The 19,056-nt window shown below is 39.7% G+C and overlaps 2 protein-coding genes across 2 annotated transcripts in view; both read right to left on the reverse strand.

Moving 5' to 3' along the window:
- Window positions 1-2,776: 2,776 nt before the first annotated feature.
- Window positions 2,777-14,161, reverse strand: LOC105387705 (ribosomal RNA processing protein 1 homolog). The gene is made up of 11 exons (XM_048632052.1): window positions 13,867-14,161; window positions 13,410-13,489; window positions 12,270-12,419; window positions 11,689-11,791; window positions 9,543-9,634; window positions 8,899-9,078; window positions 8,198-8,307; window positions 7,536-7,682; window positions 6,551-6,714; window positions 5,905-6,008; window positions 2,777-3,836 (listed from the first exon to the last, which is right to left on the reverse strand). Exons 1-11 carry the CDS (start codon window positions 14,057-14,059, stop codon window positions 3,060-3,062), a joined length of 2,100 nt encoding a protein of 699 aa, XP_048488009.1. The 5' UTR covers window positions 14,060-14,161; the 3' UTR covers window positions 2,777-3,059.
- A 4,052-nt stretch (window positions 14,162-18,213) lies between these two features.
- Window positions 18,214-19,056, reverse strand: part of LOC105387723 (WASH complex subunit 2C) — a 32,685-nt gene continuing 31,842 nt past the window's right edge. Inside the window, exon 13 of the mRNA XM_048631924.1 lies at window positions 18,214-18,351. Within this exon, the coding sequence (XP_048487881.1) occupies window positions 18,239-18,351 (113 nt within the window). The 3' untranslated portion in view covers window positions 18,214-18,238. The remainder of the gene's footprint in view (window positions 18,352-19,056) is intronic.

A 19,056-nucleotide genomic window follows, 5' to 3' on the forward strand; every position in this document is an offset into this window, starting at 1 on the left:
CGATAATTCCCTTTCTGCATTATGCAAAAAAAACGGATTTTCCTTCGGTTGTTCTTTCACCAATTTCACAAATAATTTTAATTCAGAGAGAACGTTAGTAAGTGCTGTAAGAGATAATACAAACCCGTAATGATTACAATCCCAAGAAGTAGAAGTTATGTATTTAATATTAACAGGGTTTTTATTTTTATAGCTAGCAACACTGACAATAGAAATAATGGGAGACTTTCTGACAGCTCAGGAAATAACTAAATCATAGATGGCGCTCTTACAAGAGTGTTTTTTTAACGGCAATTAAAAAAAATGATGTTTCGATTTATGAGCTGTCAGAAAGTGTCGTATTCTTATACCCCGAGTTGCCTTATGCAATGAGATTACCCGAATCTATAGGACATGTATTTTGGCAAAAAAGCAATAACTATGTTAGAATAAACGTTAAATTGTAAAGTATTGGCCTTTGAAAGAAACCATGCTTTGTATTAGGGAATAAGTTTAAATGACAAAACAAACTGTTCTATGTATTTTTGCCATTTTAGCACATGTTTCAATCTAGCGTAGAACTCTTTCAAATTTGTGAAAGATGTAGGTATACTTAGTAAGTAAAAAAATGAAAGTGACTATGATTAGGTATGTAACTTATAACATGACCGGCCCAATACTTCCACATCAGTACTATCAACTGTGATTCATACAAACTGACTATACAAAAGATTATAATATAATAGTACTTATGTGCTTCACACCAATACTAGAGTTCAGAAACACACAATGATGTTCTTTATTAGATTATGTCACGAAATTGCTTATTAATTTATAAGACTAATGAATACGTGTTATATAGTAGGTTGTAGATTGAATCATGTGCCGAATGGCGCTCGTGGGCGGTAAATAAGGACCACATTATGTATTGGATTAAATAGTGATAAAATGTAAAGTAAATTGTAAATAATTTGGAATTTATTGTATGAGCTACAATATAGTGACATTATATACACAGTTACATGGAAGTTTTATTACTTTATTGCATTTTAGTGATGTAACGAATATTCGCATTCGCGAATATTCGCATGTTTTTGGATATTCGCATTCGCAAAATTTTGTACGAATGTTTTGCGAATATCAGTACTTATTAGAAAACACTATTTGAAAATAATGGTATGTTAAAAAAATCGAAATCCATTCATCTATAACCATTTTACTTATTACAAGTTACTCTCTTAATCACATTACCGGTCTTACTTTATCATTTGGTATTATTTATTTACTTTGGGAAACTAAACTTAAGATATAGTGAAGGTGGGTTATTCCGAGTCGAGGTCGAGTTCGCTACATGTTCGAATTTTGTCACATTATCAGAACTGGTTGGGTTGTTGTTATTCATGTAAGGTCGCTTTGTAATCTTTGAATACTTGAATATACAACCTAAAACTCTGTTTCCTAGGATTTTTTTCATTGCTTGAGGGTAATTCCAAACATATGCGGATAATTCCAATTACATCGAAAAATTTTAAAGTTTTAGTTCATTTAAGCTAAAGGCTTGAGATGTTCTTTATTCAAGGTTATAATATAAATTAACATTTAACTAATGAAGCCTAACTTAATTGTAAATAAAATTATGAAAGCTGAACTAAAAGATAAAATTTTACAAATTCTAGCTAAAGGTAGGTACATTTAAGTATTTTTCGATCAACTTTAACCTCGCAAAAACATATTTCGTATTATTGCCTAGAACTGTCCAGAAGAACTTTTACACATTTATGTGATCTTTATAATTCAGAATTACCCGATCCACAGAATTTCATATTCAAATGTTCCAACATTTGGAATTACCCTAGTCGGGAAAAACAAAAAAATATGAGCTAGGGTTTTTAAACTAACAACTTAGAGAACAAAAATGACAATCTTTTGGATGAAAAAACAATCATTTAAATAGTTATTTATTATAAGAAATCAGTTCAGTTTAACTGATTTCTTAATTACCGATGTGCGGGTAATTCCGAAAATTCGAAAATGCCGAAATATGCACTTTTATACTTAATATACTTATTTTACGTTTTAACACGCGCGCTCGGTCCTTGCGCCCTGAGTCAACCCAAGCAATCGCCTATAATCGGAATCACCCGAAATTCGGCATTAGCGACTTCAAATAGTTTCTTAGGACCTAAATATGTATGTATAGTGTCAGAGCAAGACATCCATAGATTTAAATGTTTCGTGTAAAGTGTTAAGTTTATTAAGCTACTCAAAAAAAAACTGCGTCTAGTGTTGGCTAGTCTGATTCGGAATGCGCCTAGAACGGAATGTACCTCGTACAGTACGAGACTGCCATCGAACCATAGAAATGTCGCCAAATTTGAACACAAACTGAATATTCGCATTCGCATTCGCGAATATCGATATCAGATATTCGCATTCGCATTCGCGAATGTCCAAAAACACATATTCGTTACATCACTATTGCATTTACCTGTCTGCGATCACTCATAACATTTCACCCTGTGAAAGAGTAAGTAAGTATAAGTTTAGGATATAGGATGTTAGCAATGGCTATTTAAAACCGATTAGGGTAGGGTGAATGCATGATTGTAAAAACCCACCTCAGACCATTATTTTAACTTTCGGGTTTTTAATCAAAAATCATGCACATAAACATAACTTTTAATCATTTCATTTTCAGAAAATATTGTATGAGGTGAGTATTTACAATCATACATTCAGTTGGGGAATGCATCCACTATATTCCGGTTTGCCAGCAAGTAGGGAAGTCAAAACAATATTTAAGTCATAAAACATTTATTTCATTTATGTACTTCCCATATTACCTATACATAACGTGTAAAACGAAAAACATCGGTCGTCATTCCTGTCTTTGTTGTCAACAAAGTTTATTAAACTTAAACATTCATTGTTTTCTTAACAAATAATAGTTAATGTTGGGTCTTAGGTAACTTACCTAACAAAACTTCACGATTTTAACCATTATAACTTAAAGACATTAGTACTATTTAAATACTTGTATATCTAACACTGAGCAATTAACGTAAAATTTCAAAATCGGTTTAGCATTTCAGCCGTAACTTCTTTTTGAAAAACGGGTTTATAGGTGACGGGGTGGAGTTCGGTTTGAGGTTGGTCTTGCTCGGCTTCTTGCTGCCATCATACGGGATGTTGGGACTCTGTCGCACACTTTTGTAGTAATCTATGGTCTCCTGCATAGAGTTATTTTTCAACACAAACTTAACCTTCTTAGGCGTGGAATAGCTGGTGTTTTTGTCTGGCGATTTCGCGCTCAATTTTGCCCTTTTGTCTAGGTTTTTCTCGCTTTTCGGAGATATCTGCTTTTGGAAGTTTTTGAGCTTATTGACAACGACAAATGGCCCCTTTTTGGTGTCCAGTTTCTGGTCGACTGCTACTTTTTTCTCTACTGCTGCAGGTTTCTTCGTTACATCTTTTTGTGTTGGCTTTTCTTTAATCTTCACATCACCGTTTACTTTCGCAACTTTTTTCTCTAACTTATTATTTTTAGGATTGTCCGTGATTATAATTTTCACCTTCTCCGCCCTTTTAGGAGAATCCTTGCTTATTTCTTTCTTTTTCTCAGCTTTGTCTTTGACTGTTATTTTTAATTTACTTTCTTTGACATGTTTACTCGTTTTGTCCTTGACCTTGGCCTTTTCGTCTACTTTCTGTTTCTTGGGCGGTGAGCTGGGGTTGCTTTCTTCATTTTGTTTGCGTTTTTTGTCATTTTTCTTGCGGTTGAGAAACTCTTCGTAATTGTCTTCAGTTTTAGTTTTCTTCGGCGCCGGCGCGGCCTCCTCCACCCGCCACGCGCTGTCCTGAAACAAACAACATTTGTTTTTATATAAAATATATAGTACGTATAGTTAGGCAATAGGCAACGCCTTGGAGGTCAACGAGTCCAACCCACCATTTTTTTGAGACTTATAATAATTGTCCACCGTAGATTTTAATCGATTTTGAATCGGTATGCCTAACAATTTTTTCACAAAATTTGTGGGTTAGACTGGTTGACCTCCAAGGAAACGAAATATAGTTTTAACATTGTTAACTACACTCGCGAGCAACCAAATCGACTCAAGCCTTGACGGCGCAAACATACATTAATACAAGTAAAATTATGAATAGAAATAATAAAAATGATATGTCATTTAAAAGCTTAAGATGTCAGCTTTAATTTGATATCATTATTATTGAAATCCATTCATCATTTTTGAAATAAATGATGTCTGAACGCAATTGTAGGAAAAACGGGAATTTAGGAAAAAAGGGTATGGGTATCGTATTATACAAATTAAACAAAAAATGTTAAGATAAAAATTTATTTATTTAAATCAATACTTTGTATTGCCCCCTCTTGCCCTAATTACAGCCTGCAGCCTGTTTCTCATAGACCTTATCAACTTTTTGACAGTTTCCTGAGGAATGCCGTCCCACTCCTCTAATAAAGCTGTCTTCAGCTCGTCCACGCTTGCAGGGACTGGATTCCTGGCCCGAACTCTTCTTTTGAGCTCGTCCCATAAGTGTTCGATGGGATTCAGGTCAGGACTGAGCGCAGGCCAGTCCATCGTGCGCAATTCCTTCTCTCTCAGAAACTGCCGACTGACTCGTGCCGTGTGGCAGCGGGCATTGTCGTGCATTAGCACGAAGTCTTCACCGACAAATTCTGCATAGGGCACAACATGACCGAGTAGAATGTCGGTGATGTACCGATCAGCTGTTAACCCGCCTCCTCGGCCGCCTCCAGGCACGAAAACAAGTGCGGTTTTTCCCTCTAGAGAAATACCAGCCCACATCATGCAGGAACCGCCGCCATATGCTACTGTTTCAGCGAAACAACATTGGGCAAATCGTTCCCCCGGACGCCGGTAGACCCGGCCTCTCCTGTCACTGCCATGCAGACACACTCTGCACTCATCAGTAAACAGGACCGACCGCCATTGCGCAATGCTCCAATCGAGATGCTCTCGAGCAAACTGAAGACGCGCTTGTCGGTGGCCTGCAGTCAATTTGGGGCCTGATGCAGGTCTTTTTGGTGTCAAGTTGGCTTCCTTCAAGCGTCTTCTCACTGTCCACTCGCTGACAGCCACTTGTCGTACACGTCTCAGTTCTTGCTGCACATCAACGCCCGTAAGGTGTCGATTGCGCAGCGAGGTTGAGACAATGAAGCGGTCGTCTCTCTCTGAAGTGCAGCGGTGGCGGCCCGTTCTTGGTCTTCGATTGAAGGCACCAGTCTCTTGGAACCGTCTGTATACTCGGGATACAGCAGACTGGCTCAAGTGGAGCTGGGCAGCGACTGCTCGCTGACTTAACCCTTGTTGCAGCAAGGCAACAACTTGAGCAGCTTCTTCTGGTGTGGTATCCATGGGTTTGCGAAAACAAGGAATACAATGCAACGAGATGTGTACCGGTCAACTTGCAACAAGCGACTGATAAGGTACACCGGATGTGGAAAGGTTTTATAGCGGGATCAGGTAGCGCAAGGCGTGGATTCCTAATGAGGTAATTAACACTGACGGGCAATTAAAATGCGTCATTAAATCTGCGCTTAGTTTTTTTTTATGGTATTGATCTTAATTGAAAGCCTAATTCTTCAGCTTTCGAATGACATATCACTTTTATATTTACCATTTATCGTTTTAGGAAAATCAATGTATATGTGCGCCGTGAAGGCTTGAGTCGATTTGGTTGCTCGCGAGTGTAGATGGCCTTATGTGTGAAGAGAACAGTGCGTGCTTGGCGCGATCGGATCGCGTTACATTGTCTGGTGTGGATCCAGCTATTATTATCGAGAGATCCAGGTGTACACCTTCATACCAAATTTCTTGAAATCAGTTAAGGCGTTTAGACTTTTTTATAATATTATAGTAGCATGAGTATACTCACGGTCCCGCTGGCGGCGGCGGCACGTATGGCAGCCAGGTCGTCCGCGATGCTGAGCCCCGCGCGGCGCCGCGCCAGCAGCCGCTTGCGGTGCTTGCGACCCAGACCTGGGGGGAATAAACATGGTTATACAATCTGTACATAATCCTCATACATACATACATACATCCATCTTGACGTCCCTCAGCAGGGACAAATCATAATCATCATAACGACAACATAAAAATATCTGGTGGAATTTAGTAGAATTAGTATTTACCTCACAAAAAAATACTAAATCATAGATAATATGGTGGCGAAGTAGAGATAGAAGAAGTGTGGCACCGCCAATAAGGAGGTATTAATACACTAGCTTTTTCTGCGAGCTTCACTGAAACTTAAACCCTCATTTATAAACTCAAAAACTAGGACTAAATTTACATAGTTCTAATTTAAACCCGTTTTTAGTCCAACCCAGTTTTATATGAAAGCTCTGGATAAATAATAATAACCGGCACCATACTCACCAATACTCCGCATTCATACTATTAGTACATTATCATCCTTATCTCACCTCTAAGAGCGAGATCAGTGTACAAAGGGTAAACTTAATGCTAACAGCATTTTCTACCAGTCAACCAACAGGACTATGTTACAGGTACTATCTCACCTCTAAGCGCCAAATCATCGGCATCGCTCATCATCTGCTTCTCCATGTTCCTGAGCTGGCGCGCCGCCACGCGCGCGGGCGCCGTGCGCAGCTCGGGGGCTGACGGCAGCTGCTGCAGCTCGGGGACTTTGAGCGGGTAGACGGAGGCGGCTAGCTGCTCGAAACTGGAAGGAAATAAAGTTTGTCTTTTAATCTCTGATGCTAAATTGACAGATTTTGATGTACATAGTTTTTCAGCCTAATGTTGGTCCTTCGAGCCGGATATAAATACAAAATCTCACCGCTTCATACAAACTGTCAAACGCCTTATAAACAAGTCAAAACTTGTCTAAACACCCTTTTAAACATGATTTTTTTATGAGAATAAAGAAAAAAACCCTTTATATCGAGGTTGGGGTCTCTAAAAATCCAGAGCTTTTTCCCTGTGTCTTATTTTTGTTTTTGCACCAACTATGTATTTATATAGGTACAACATCTCACCGCTTCATACACAGCTTGACCCGCATGTGCGCCGAGGTGGTCTTCCTCAGCAGTCCCCGCATCAGCTCGGCCAGCGCCGCCGCCGGCACCGGGAGGGACAGGACCACGTTAACTCGACCAGCCGGGGGCAGGGGACTACTAGTTACTACTTTACTAGATACTACTATCACACATTGGCGAACCGAGTCATGCTTACAGTATTTGAACACGTCCCGCTCGTACTTAAAGACATATCGCAGCTTTTGTTTTGCTCATAACTAGTTTGTGTTGGCTCATAAATAGCATAATACTTTGACACAGGCGAAGCGCTGTCAAAAATCTGTCAAACGCCTTATAAACATGTCAAAACTTGTCTAAACACCCGTTAAACATGGTGTTTTATGGGAATAAAGAAAAAAATCCCTTTCTGTCCATGTCGGGGTCACCAAAAATCCTGTAATTTTTTACTGTGTGTCTTATTGTGTTTTTAGAGCAACTATGTATGTGTACAGTTACATATACTGACCGCTTCATACACAGCTTGACCCGCATGTGCGCCGAGGTGCCCGTCTTCCTCAGCAGTCCCCGCATCAGCTCGGCCAGCGCCGCCGCCGGGACTGGTAGTGAAGGCAGGACCACGTTGACGCGACCGGCGCGAGGGTCCAGGGGTTTACTGTGGAGGGGAAAGGGGTAAATATACAGACTAGTGGTTGAGGTCATTGGATGGAGAAATCTTCTTCTGCGACAAATAAAAGAGCTACATATAAGTCATTAACATCATCATCATCAGCCTTCTATCGCCCACTATTGGGTATAGGGTATAGGCCTCCTTATTTGTACGCCAATTCTTTCGCCATTGCTTCCCCGCAACCCTGCAGATTTCATCGGACCATCTAGCAGTACATATAAGTACTATAGTTTATTTCAAATAGCATCAGACAAAAGGTTAAAAAGTCAGGCAGGATTTCATACAAATCATGCTCAGAAGAAACCTGCACTCCTAGATGTGTAAAGTGTGAACCGACCAACCCGTAGTGGACCAGCGTGGTGGGAAATGGTCCAAGCTTAGGATAGTAGTATGCAGTATACCTTTAGAGATATGCACAAATGTAGAAAGAATATAGAATATAATTCACAATGTAAGAAAGGTAACCCTCATGTGTAGACCTTATTCAAGTATTGACTCACTCATCATCATCCACATCTGAGCTCCCGTCATCCGTCTGTTCCTGCTCCTCATCATCATCATCATCAGACGCGGGCTCCAGCGCGTCCGGCCCGCCCTCCGGACAACCCATCTGGAATGAGACATGGTGGTTAGAGGGAGAAGTTTTATCAGTGGCAGAGCTGTTGGAAGGGCAATATACCAGCAATTTTTTAGGGGAATAACTCTGAAATTTGAAAAAATAATAGCTGTTTCGCAGTAAAGTTAAATACGTAATCAACCATGATTATGTTTTTTATTTATCCCTAGCATTCATCGTTGACTCATTGATGAAACACCTAAAGTTCATATGTTTTTTTTTACACATGGATTCTGCATTTAAAAAAATATACAAAAAAAAAATAGTCACTGTCATAGTAACTGGTTGCTATTCATCGTCGCCTCATCAGTGACTCACCCGCTCCCAAGCCCGCCTCCTCTCATCATACTCCAGGCCGAGCTCACTCTGCCGCAGCAGCTGGTTGCTTATTCATCCTCGCCTTACCATAAATATTTGTAATACTATCTCTAAACAACAGTCGCATACCTTCTATTAAATAGACAGCCAAACTAGATCTTTATTGACATTTACACGTCCAGAATCTTCATAAATATGTTACCATTTACTGAATAAAGAGAGTTTGATACACTTAAGGCACGACGCGTGAATCATTTCATTTCTCACCCGCTCCCAAGCCCGCCTCCTCTCATCATACTCCAACCCGAGCTCGCTCTGGCGCAGCAGCTGGTTGAAGAGTCTCCGGCAGTGCGCCGCCACGCGCGCCTCCGCCCCGGCCGACATGTAGCGCGCGAAGGGGGTTAGTAGGGCCACTAGGGAGGCGTCGGGGATGGAGCCTGAGGATACCTGGAGAGAGAAAGATAGATAGATAGAATATTCTTTATTTGTACACACACACAAGAAATAAAAGCGATTTTTTCAAGTGTAAGGCCAACTGGAATTACCATGAAGAGGGCGTAAAAACACTTTCACTTGGCGGCGCTTCACTTTTACGTCCTGATTCAGTATAAATTCTGCCTTCAACGAACGCGAATAATTTTGGCAATGATATCGATATGACAGGACAGTGGAACTACTGACTGAATACGAATAACTTTCGCCTTTGACCTTGAATCGACGGCAGAGTTTAGGCTTTATCCTTTATATCTAGAACAATCTCTATTTAAGGGGCCAGCTGTAAACGACTGTTATGGCCTCATTGTCTACAGCACATGCTGAGCTGGTGCCTTTCTGACGCTCTAGATAGCAACCTTTGTTTTTTTTCTGTTTTTTTTTGTGGTCAGTGTGTCAAATATTTCTCTGTGTGGTACCTTGGCGAGCTCCTCGATGAAGCACTCACAGATGTGCATCTGCAGGCTCACAGCATTGCGCGCGTACAACGGCGTCTGCAGCGCGAACAGACCTGAACACAATATACAGCTTTTATACATGTTCTAAGAGTTTCTGGATCATTCTGTTTCGTCATTATTGATGAATTTTGGAAAATGTTGGAGATTATGGCAAAAATCTTCCCAGTCGTGGAAGAAAACATGGTATGGTAGGCGTATGCTGGGACGATGATGACGCAGAATATAGGAAGCGCAGGGCAGGCAAGGCAGATATTGTCTGTGAGCGAATGTGAGACCAGGACAGACAATCTGGTCTTCTCTGCCTATGTCATACATAGCATACATCTACCCTAAAGTTCTATAGACTGTGCATTTGTTTTTTATTTTCTTTTGGCTTATATCTAAATAAGAGGAAGTAAACTAAAGAAGTGCGATGAAATGCGGAAAGAACTCTATACTCTGTTCTTAGACTTCGAAAAAGCTTTCGATCGGGTGAAATGGTCTAGCATTTGGCGAATCCTTAGGCGAAGAGGTATACCGGCCAAGGTTATACAAATAATCAAATGCCTTTATGAGGGTTCCTCTTGCCGAGTGATGCACAAAGGCCAACTAACAGAACCGATAACAGTCACTGCCGGAGTCAAACAGGGCTGTTTGCTGTCCCCGCTTCTCTTTCTTGTAGTCTTGGATGACGTGATGCGCAGAGTGAGTAGTAAAGAAGAGAAGGGACTACAATGGTTGCAGGATAAGACCCTCGAAGACATAGACTTCGCCGACGATCTCTGCTTACTCGCGACATCTCGTGACGATCTTCAGTCCAAGACCGATGACCTCGCAAACGTTGCTGCTGAGGAAGGCCTGCGCATCAACTGTAGCAAGACCAAAGATATGCGCCTAAATACCTCCGATTCAAAATCAAATCAAATCAAATATATTTATTTAACAAAAAACACAATTTACAAACAGAAATACACTGCGATCCTCACACTAGGCAAGCCTGTGACGTGAGGATCAGATTACGACATTGTAAATACGACTACTACGGTTTACAGTAATTTGTATAGGTAGGTACTAGTAAACATTAAATAACAATAATTTTGGTAAGTACTTAGGTAAAATCAAAAACATTTTGAATTCAGCCCCCATATATGTGAACGGCGACGTTGTCGAACAAGTGCAGCGTTTTACCTACCTGGGGAGCGTCGTGGACCCACTGGGCGGAGCGGAGGCGGATGTAGAAGCACGCATCAACAAAGCCCGAGCTGCATATGCGCAACTGAAGCCTGTTTGGACGTCTCGCATCATCACTCGGCGTACCAAGATCAGAGTTTTTAACTCCAATGTCAAGTCAGTCCTCCTGTACGGGTGCGAGACATGGCTCGTTAAGAATGAAGTAACCAGTAGACTTCAGGTGTTCGTGAACAAATGTCTGAGGCGCATACTGGGGATCTACTGGCCACGAACCATATCTAACGCAAGACTGTGGGAGATGACTGACCAGACACCCATTGACAAGGAGATCCTACTCAGGAAATGGCGCTGGATTGGGCATGTGCTGCGGAGACCAGACAATCACCTGTCCAAACAAGGGTTGAAATGACAAGCGAAGGGGAAGAGAAGGCCGGGCCGCCCCCGTACCACCTGGAGGCGGTCAGTTGAAAAGGAGGCTGCATCAACTGGTCTCGGCTGGGACGACCTGGAAGCGGCCGCGCAGGATCGGGAGAAGTGGAAATCCTTTCTTCGAGCCCTATGTCCCTGATGAGGGATAAGAGGATTTCATCATCATCATCATCAAACTAAAGAAGTAATTATACAATTATTTCGATGTAAACTGCACCTCTTTTTACAACAATATACCTACCACAGATATTTATGTGTGACCATCGAAGTATAAAAAAAGGGCGGAAAGAACTCGCTAACTAAAAACTGAGGCACCCTAAGTAAGTCAATTTCATTGTTACTACGAGCCCGACATACACCCATTCACACTCAAAGTAAGTCAGTTCGCCGCCGCGCGCCAATCACGTCGCACCCACCCACTCTCATGTCGCCGCCATTGTGGTGCCTAAGTGTTTTAGTAAGCGAGATTCCTTCCGCCTTTTTTTCTACTTCGATGTGTGTGACATACCATCATTGCTAGCGAGCATGTCGGCGTACTGCCGGCACACGGCCTCGTCCCACGCGCGCCGCGCCGCCACGCGCAGTGAGGCACGGAGCAGACGACGCACCAGCTGCGGAGAGAGAGGGGTGTTAAGGTAGATGCCACGGCCTATGACATAACAACACGCAGGCATCTGCAGCCTTTGTTGGTGACATCCATCCAGTTTTAATACAGTAGTGTAATATTTTAGAAATTAATACAAGAGTTCGCTGCTGCTATCCTTTATACATATTTGATGATAAACAAACTAAATGTGTCATATCGAAAAAGATCCAAACACCACAAGTAGAAACATGCTAATCCAGATCCCACATTTTCAGTATAATGAAAATTGGCCTTGCGGATAGGATATTTTTAAAGGAGCTGGAAGCTGGAAGCTGGAAGCTACAGACTATATTGGATATTATTATTTGTATTTATTATCTGACTTTGCCAATACTTACTCAGTCTTAATCTTAATACACACTCACAATTTAACAATATTTTCAAAAACTTTCAGATTTACAATATTTAACTTCACACTAAAAACCACAGCCATAACCGCATACCATAAGAAACTTGTCCATGCGGTGCTGGTCGATGCCGAACCACTCCGTCGCCAGAACGCGCAGCCCGGCACGCATCATCAGCAGCGCGGGGCGGGTCTGCGTCTCCGGGAACAGGTCCAGCATGGCCGCCACACTCTCACAGAGATCCTCCTGTAAGGTATTATTTTTATTTGTTACGATAGTATTAAACTTGGGAAAAAAGAAAAGTTGATTTCTTCTTAGCAGTGCAGTGTTGAGCAGTGGTGGCGTAATGGATAAGGCCTAGTCCTCTCAATCGAGAGGCTGTGGGTTCAATCTGGGCCTGAACCAATGTATTCTTTCAATTGTGTTTTCAATTAAGGAGTTCAAGTACAATAATACCACATGCGCTTACGGTGATGGAAAACATCATGAGGAAACCTGCACATCTAGATTCTAGATGTGTATCCTAAGTGCATTGTACTTATTCCAAAACAGCAATATGGTTCGCAACCTATCACGTGAATATAAATGTGCTGCAAAAAGTGGGTGGCTCGCTTGTGAGTGACCTCTGAATACCCCTTCGGGGATTACAGTTGTGAGTGCATATGTATATGATTCTTCTTACTCAGTTTATTTACACAGTAAGTGTGACCATAGCCTCTGACACTAACAGATAAGCACACTTACAAACTTGGACTCTGTGCAGCACCTATTCTTCACTGAACAGCTTATACACAATAAATAATTAGAACTTGCATTTGATCTTTAGTGACCATAAGCAATGGGCTATGTCGGAATTCAGCAACACTCATAATTTTTTGATGATAGGAATAACCCACCGTATCATCCTATCATCAGAAAAATTATTAGCCTTGTTGATTTTTTCGGACATAGTCCATTGTGTTTTGTGTTATAGGCACTCCCTCCCATTCTTGCCTGCTCATTTATACATCATTGCTTTCTCATTTAAGTAGTGCCAGCCCACATACATTTCTGAACAATACTAAACCAACATAAGTGAGATGAAGAATTAATGTAGGTAATGTAAATTCTGAATAATTTGAGTAACAGCATACAGCCACCACTCTTGTGAAGGCCCTCTGTACCACTGGGGTACCTTAGGACTACAACACAACACACAACACACACATACAGCCACCAATTAAGTGAACAGCTGACCTGCACTAGTGGCTTGTCGGACATCCACACGGCGTAGAACAGCCCCTTCCACACCCGCGTGAAGTCCTCCTCTTTGAACTCTGGAATGACAGAGATAACATTGCTTTGTTATTGCTATGGTGTGTTAACTTATAATAGGAGAGCATTATGATATTATATGTGGCAATGAAGGGATATCACTACTTTAAGAGCCATTTGTGGAGCTGACAATATTATATGACACTGCAATATTTTTCTTAAAAACAGTTACATTAATGGAGTTTTGGTTGTTGATTGCATGTCTGCTTCAACCCATAACTTATATACTGAAAGTTCAAGGCAGTTAAGGAATCTTTCTTTTCTGAACTTTAAAATAAGGCGCACATAAAAAGTACCATGAAATTTTGAGGTTATGTTTGCTGTCAGACGTATCTGCGAAATTGGCAAAAAAATACACAGAAAATAGTTGTGAACATACCATATTCCTTTTCGAAACAGTTTCCGAGCCATTTCTTGAGGGCCTTGAGGACTCGGTCCCGGGATTTCTTTTCATTCCCCGCGAGCAGACGAGCGAACTTCAGCTCTTGGGCCACCATCAACACTTTCTGCTTCGGTATAGGTTTAGACTTGTTCGTAGGCTTCTTGTGCCTCTTTTTATCAACGTTCTTCATTGTGGAACGAGGCTGGATTTAAGAAATTAAGTTATAAAATAAAACAAACACATGGGATGCGTGCGCCTTGTTTTTTTGACAAAATCTGAGAACGCTAAAACGGAGATAGACATACGACATGCCACTGTCAATTTGACATTATCAAACCCGATTGCGTAGGAGTTTCGCCGTAAAAACTTATCTGATAACTTTTATTTTGAGAACTATCGCTAAGCAAGGGGCTTCATATCGTCCATAATCCTCCCTTATCACTGAAGTAGCTATAAATTATAGGTAAGAATATGTATACTCTACTCTATAAAGGTCCTGCATCACAGGCAGGCAACAATACTTACATTGACGGAACTAGCTCATACCATCAGCTTCTGTTTCATATATTGTGGCAAACATGAGAGCTAGATTTGGGTTTATCACGTTAGTTTTATTACTTCTATCGGTTTGTCACCGTTATAATAAGGATTTCCAAGTCTGATTATTGTCAGTCTCCGAGTTGCGGTACTGCACTAATAATACTCTATTGTGCACTAACCACGAATCTATCTACAAACGTGGGTTCCCCTCATCTCGCCTAATCTTTATTGCCCTAAACTCGTTTCGCATAACTCGTAAGGTCTTAACTTTTTTGGTAGAATCATCACTTCGCCAAGACTATGTGGCATAAGACTCGTTTCGTCTAAAACTCTTTTGGCATAAACTTGAAACACCTAAGTGTCGTTTGCTAAAATTGATCTCGTATTGGTATAATCTTGTTTCTCCTAATATTATCTTAATAAATACTATATTAAAAATGTTGTAAATGTACAAATTGTGGTATTTTCCTCCTACATCCCGAAAATCAAGATATTGAATGATCAAAATATCGAAAGTGAATGACCATTATACAGGGTGGGCCAGTGAAAAGTTTAAATTTAAAAAATTCGCAGAAAAAAAACTATAAGAAATATTTCAAAAAGTCTTTTTTTAATATAACGTCAGAAGTCGGGATTTTTTTTTGAAATAATAATAGTGTTCATTTGACCACCGTCGCGACTTCGGCATTCTTCCAAACAAGAATGGAAATTTTGTTGCATAGAGACCTCGGTATTGTCATAGGAAGTGTTACGAGTGTTTCTGTCCCCTAAGCTATAGGAATTTGAGGTTACAATTCGATAACGTGGTTCCAGCAACACGAAACCACTTGTTCCACGTCAATTGAGTCCATGCCGGTAGTTTTAGAAATTTTTCCGGAAAAGCTGATTTCACGGAGAGGCGATATCCTGGCCAGCCAGGAGCTCTGACCTGTCCCAGTAGTTTTTTTTTCTATGGGGATACCTGAAGCACCGTGTGTACATCCATAAACCAAGGAGGCTGCGTGAATTAAAAGCAAAGATTAGGGAAGAGATGGTGGCAATACCAACAATATGGAAAAGAGTATTGACAAATTTCCATTCTCGTTTGGACGAATGCCGAAGTCGCGACGGTGGTCATATGAACACTATTATTATTCAAAAAAAAAATCCCGACTTCTGACGTTATATTAAAAAAAGATTTTTTTAAATATTTCTTATAGTTTTTTTTCTGTGAATTTTTTAAATTTAAACTTTTCGCTGGCCCACCCTGTAGTTAATGATTACAAACGCCATTAAACCCCATTTGATCGAAACCTAAAGATAGGTGCGACGACGAGCAAAGCGAGGAGGAGCGTGTTAGGTGCACATTATCGTCAAAAGCAAAGCGGACCGCAGCGAAGCGGAGCGGAGCGTTTCCCACATAGCGGCCACAATACAAGGCACCAGTTAGAGCTATGTAGGGAGACGCTCCATCAAAGTTAAAGCCAAACGAACATTATTACTTTGTATAACCTATGCCATAGCATTATTAGGCTATTCAAGATTTGGCCATATCATTATTAGGCTAAACAAGATTATGCGATATAACTTTTTACTAAAAGAGATTTATGCCATACGATTTTCGGCGAAACGAGACTTTGACCAAACGTTACTATGCAATATGAGATTAGGCAAATAAATCTTAGGCCAAAAAAGGTAGAACCACAAACGTACATGTAGTTAACTATGTACCGATTTCATGCCAGCTCTCGTTATTTCGTTTTTGTCGAGAATCGAGATAGAGTCATGGAAGTAATAAGTACTGTTGTACGTAAGTATAAATTACTAAAACAGCACGGACTTAATACAAGATCCGCAGCCCAAGGAAAGTTTGAAACTACAAGGGTTAATAACTACTTTGGCGGAAAAACGCTAAAAAGACAGGTTCCTAGATTAATGAATGAAATGCCATCTCGTATAGACTCGAGAAGAATATAAATAAATTTTCGTCATGTATAAAACTTACCTACTTCTTAAACACTATCCAGCCATATAAATGTATCAAAATTTACTTCATACCTCTATGTATATGTCATCAACATCTTAAATAGTTACTCTAAATGTTCCTGTTTAACTATAATGTAAGCTAGGTATATATTAATGTGCATATGTGCTACTAAGCTATGATAAATTTGTTATGTAGTGCGACTCCTTACCCACAGTCAAACCATATTAACATTTGGTTTTGTGGGATGTATGTAATAGCATAAGTTGTTTTCTTTGAATAAAGATCTATTCTAATACCTCCATGGATAGAGTTGGGTGGTCGCACAAAGGGTGGTGAAGGTGGGGTGCGATTTTTTCAAGGTACAATAGTGTTGCCCAAATTCAGTCTTGGTCTTGCAGTCTTGGTCTTGTTCTTGCGTTTTTGCAAGACCAAGACCAAGAACAAGACCGCGTATTTTTAGCAAGACCAAGACCAAGACCTGACCGTGCAAGACTTGAGCAAGAACAAGACATAGCCTGCAAGACTCTTGCGTCTTGCAGAGCGCTATTTCACTGAGTAGTTAGGTGTAACAGTTCAGTGTATAGGTAGGTACGCTTAGGAATTCTATGAGACGCAAAAAACTGTATCAAAGAATATGAAAAACTGGACCTATGCGCATTACGACTAATACCATAAACATAGCGAATAAAAATATCTATTAAAATCAAAAAGTAAACTTTAATAAATAGTAATAGACTAATAGGTAATTGCAAGACTTGCAAGACTCTTGCTGCAAGACCAAGACCAAGACCAAGACTGAGAGCGCAAGACCAAGACCAAGACCAAGACCAGGTGTATTGGCGCAAGACCAAGACCAAGACCAAGACCAGGTGTATTGGCGCAAGACCAAGACCAAGACTGGCTAAGTCTCGTCTTGTTCTTGCATTTGGGCAACACTAACTGGTACAATGATCAAAATAAAATTCCTGTTCATTAATTCATAACTTTATTAAACATTTAAGTAGGTACAAATATTAATAATTACGTATATTTAGGCACTTATTTACAGCATAGCAAAACATATTTTTTAACATACTTAATAAAATTATGATGATTGATTAATTAATAAACCTTGAATAAACGCTAACTTAAAAATGCATAAGTATAAAATATTTTTATTGTCAATGCCACCCTGTGAAACGTTAAGCTAACTAAAGTGGAATCCACTAAGTATCATGATGATTCAATAATTATAAATAAGCATTTGTGGTAGAACTATCTGTCTTATTTTAGTAATTTTCGCATAAATTCACCTGTAACCATAAAGTTATTAAGCAAATGAGCATTTACTAAGGTTGTCTTTGTTAGTTGTATTGCATTTTCATGTTTTTTTGTGTGTGTGTCTGTGTTTGTTTATAAATGCTAAGATAACCTTGTACTTATGGAAATGGAAAATGATAAAAGCTGTACTGTGTCTTCAAACCAACGCAATCTTGCTTACACCTTAAAATCTAGATAAACATAAAACAACAATCCAAATTTGAAACAATCATAATTACTTATAACAATTTCGTAACAAAATCTCAGTAAGTTAATTGCTCATCTTATGAATTAATTAAAATGGAATGTATATTGGATTAGCTACAGTAATAAATTAATTAAATTATTTATCTTCCTTCTACCTGCATAACTATAAATAAATAAATTCTTATTATTATCCTAAATTATGTAACATTATGTAGGTATATTATAATAAAGTGATGATAAGTTATTAAATAAATCATCATACTTAATACATAATGAGATGATCAACATGCTATTCAGTAATGCTGCAATAATAAATATTCCCTTAAATGAAATAATTATTAGCGCTGGCAACACCATTTAAAAGTCTTCTTCCTCGCCGAACATAGACAACGGGTCTACGAACACGGCGGTCGAGGCAGAGGCGGTTGACTCTCTCTCTTTTGCCGACGATTTTGTTTCACGGGTTTTGTCTGTAAAGAAGGAGGTTTTGTTAGGGGTGTTAAATAAAGAGGCTTTGAGTAACACCCATTTTAAGGTAGGATTTTAAGGTAGTTTTGACTTATTTCTATGATAATAAAAGGATTCAAAGACTGGTTAGAAATAACAGCCAGATTATAAACCGTTTCACCGAATAAGACATCTGTCAAAACCCTTATTATATTTGAATAAGACCTGGTTTCTCATGATTCTGTTAGTTACAGTCTCAATAACGGATTTGCTGACGACGCGTTTAAGGATTATTACCCTTGTTAACTGGATGAGTCCCACGACGAAAATCTAACAGAGCATTCATAAATCCAGCATTATGTGTATCATTCACTCATTTCCCTCACACTTCACTCAATATTCTGTCATATTTATTGAAATTCGTTGTCTATGTCTCTGTGATTTCAAACAACCTCAAACAACCAAACTTTTTGGTTTTGAGGTTGCCATGGTTACTATTTCTACCGAGGTTGTTTTTTGACATCCGTCATTGAAAATAATATTATTACGCCATGCCCTTTGCAAAACAATACAACGAACAAGATGGAGTGTCAGTGCAAAAGAAACTTCTCGGGAAATAATATATCAATTTCTAAGTAAGGTCTTATTTTAAAAGATTTTGTTACAAGATTTTTCACTTAATTCAATAGTTCTCATTAAGTCATTAGGTTTAACTTCTTGAACCTACC

Source organism: Plutella xylostella, chromosome 30 (genome assembly GCF_932276165.1).
Source record: "Plutella xylostella chromosome 30, ilPluXylo3.1, whole genome shotgun sequence".
Lineage (NCBI taxonomy): Eukaryota > Metazoa > Arthropoda > Insecta > Lepidoptera > Plutellidae > Plutella > Plutella xylostella.